At 38.2% G+C, this 1,899-nt stretch overlaps 1 protein-coding gene across 1 annotated transcript; it reads left to right on the plus strand.

Moving 5' to 3' along the window:
- Nucleotides 1–295: 295 nt before the first annotated feature.
- LOC104959856 (C-Maf-inducing protein-like) lies at nt 296–1,611 on the plus strand (the record flags this gene model as incomplete). The annotated part of the gene is made up of 4 exons (XM_010787767.1): nt 296–299; nt 950–1,092; nt 1,382–1,444; nt 1,531–1,611. Coding segments are annotated over exons 1-4 (291 nt in total), but the record flags the coding sequence as incomplete, so codon positions are not given.
- Nucleotides 1,612–1,899: the final 288 nt, after the last annotated feature.

The following is a 1,899-nucleotide window of genomic DNA, read 5'->3' on the forward strand; positions in this document are numbered from 1 at the left end:
GGGAGCAGATTGTCGGGCCTCCTTCCTATTTATACCGGAAGTGAGTCCGAAGGTGGGGCCCACCTCGCAGGTGGGGCCCACCTCGCAGGTAGGCGTGTACTACAAGTGTTTTCAGTGCTGCGCGGGTGCGCAGGGGATTACCCAATAGTGATAGCCTTAGAGGGCGAAGTCTATACGAAATAGAACAGAGAAGGGAGGGGGAGAGAGCATGCACCATAGAACAAAATACACCACAAAACCAAAGATGATACATAACATGTTGCACACAAAGGGATCACATCTCTAAAAAAAGACGATGGGCAAACCTCAATATAGAAGCTTTGCATTTTAAAAATGACATTCAGTACAACCCTACACATTATATTCACTCATTGATGGTTTGAAAAGTATTTGTTAGTAGTTGTTTAAGTTCTACAAAGTGTTAACATATAATACATATTAAACTACCCATCAGAATAGAAGATCATTTCAATTGTTTCCCTCTTAACATTTTGAATGCATTTACTTGTAATTCTCAGATCTGAGTTGCAGTAGTCTGGCTTAAAAGTTTGTAAAGCAGAGGAGGAAGGTTAGCAAGTCAACAGTTCACTGATAAAATAATGTACTCCTATCCGGACTTGTTTATTCCCATCTCATCCATTTAAGCTGCACAACAACTTCAACAATAGTCTGGCACAAAAACCAACTTAACAACATCATATTGATTTTATACTAACAAATCTTATCTGAAAATCAGATATAACGTGTTACCTTCTGGGCTGGTCATATATTGTCATCTGTTTCCCTGTGTTCAGTCTTTTTGCTAAGATAAGTTAACCTGCTGCTGGTCGTGGCTTCTTGAAGAGTTTTATCTTAGTCAGTGAGAAAACAAATAAGCATGTTTCCCAAAATGTCAACATTCCTTTAAAAATCCTGTGAACACAGTCTTGTTAATAATATGCCCAGTAAGACAAAGCAAGAAGATTAAACATTGAATTAAAGCATCATGAGGTTAACATAATTAATGTAGTTCTTTCCTTAAACCTTTTTTTTTCTTCACCTTCCCCACAGAACTCTAACCTCAGCACTCAGGATCATGAGAACATCATTGTGGTGAGTAGGAAGCTCTCACTATGAGTTGATATTAAATGTCAGGATGAGGTTGAATATCAAAACTCAAAAGCTTCTGTTGGTTTTGATTTTTAAACTTAAAAAAATAAATATTCTGTCCCTTGTGTATTAGTTTGTTTGATCCAGGGAAAGGTTCTTATTTTTGTGTAGACTCTTGCACTTTTTTTATTTTTCCCTTGTTCATTTTACAAGTTTGCCATAGCCCAGATTTGTACGGTTGGCTCCCAGCCAGGATTAAGAAATACTCATGTGTGTGTGTTTGTGTAATCAGGCCATTGCTCCTCTTCTGGAGAACAACCACCCACCACCTGACCTGTGTGAATTCTTCTGTAAGGTGAGATATTGTTGTAGTACACTCAGCACACAGTTTCTGTGGGACGGAGAACCGTTCTTTGAAGTGCTTCCTTTTGTGTGTTGCAGCACTGTCGGGAGCGGCCACGCTCCATGGTTGTGATCGAAGTGTTCACTCCTGTGGTCCAGAGAATCCTCAAACACAATATGGTGAGAAGACTAAACTGTTACAGTAGCAAGGAAAGATATTTAATTGGTTCCCTTTTAGTACATGTTTTTGGTCATTTATGTGCCATTTGCTTCATTCCATCATTCTAGTAGTAGGAACAAAGTTCTGGTAAATCTGATCCAAAAACTTAAAATACTAGATAAAAAAAATGTGCAATGTCTGTTGTGGCAATGTAGCACTCACAACAGGAAAGAATGAAACAGACAGGAATCAATAAAACACAAACACAGATATAGTTGATCAATTATTATTTTGTTGTACAACAAACA

Source organism: Notothenia coriiceps, unplaced genomic scaffold (genome assembly GCF_000735185.1).
Source record: "Notothenia coriiceps isolate Sejong01 unplaced genomic scaffold, NC01 NC01_scaffold00031170, whole genome shotgun sequence".
Lineage (NCBI taxonomy): Eukaryota > Metazoa > Chordata > Actinopteri > Perciformes > Nototheniidae > Notothenia > Notothenia coriiceps.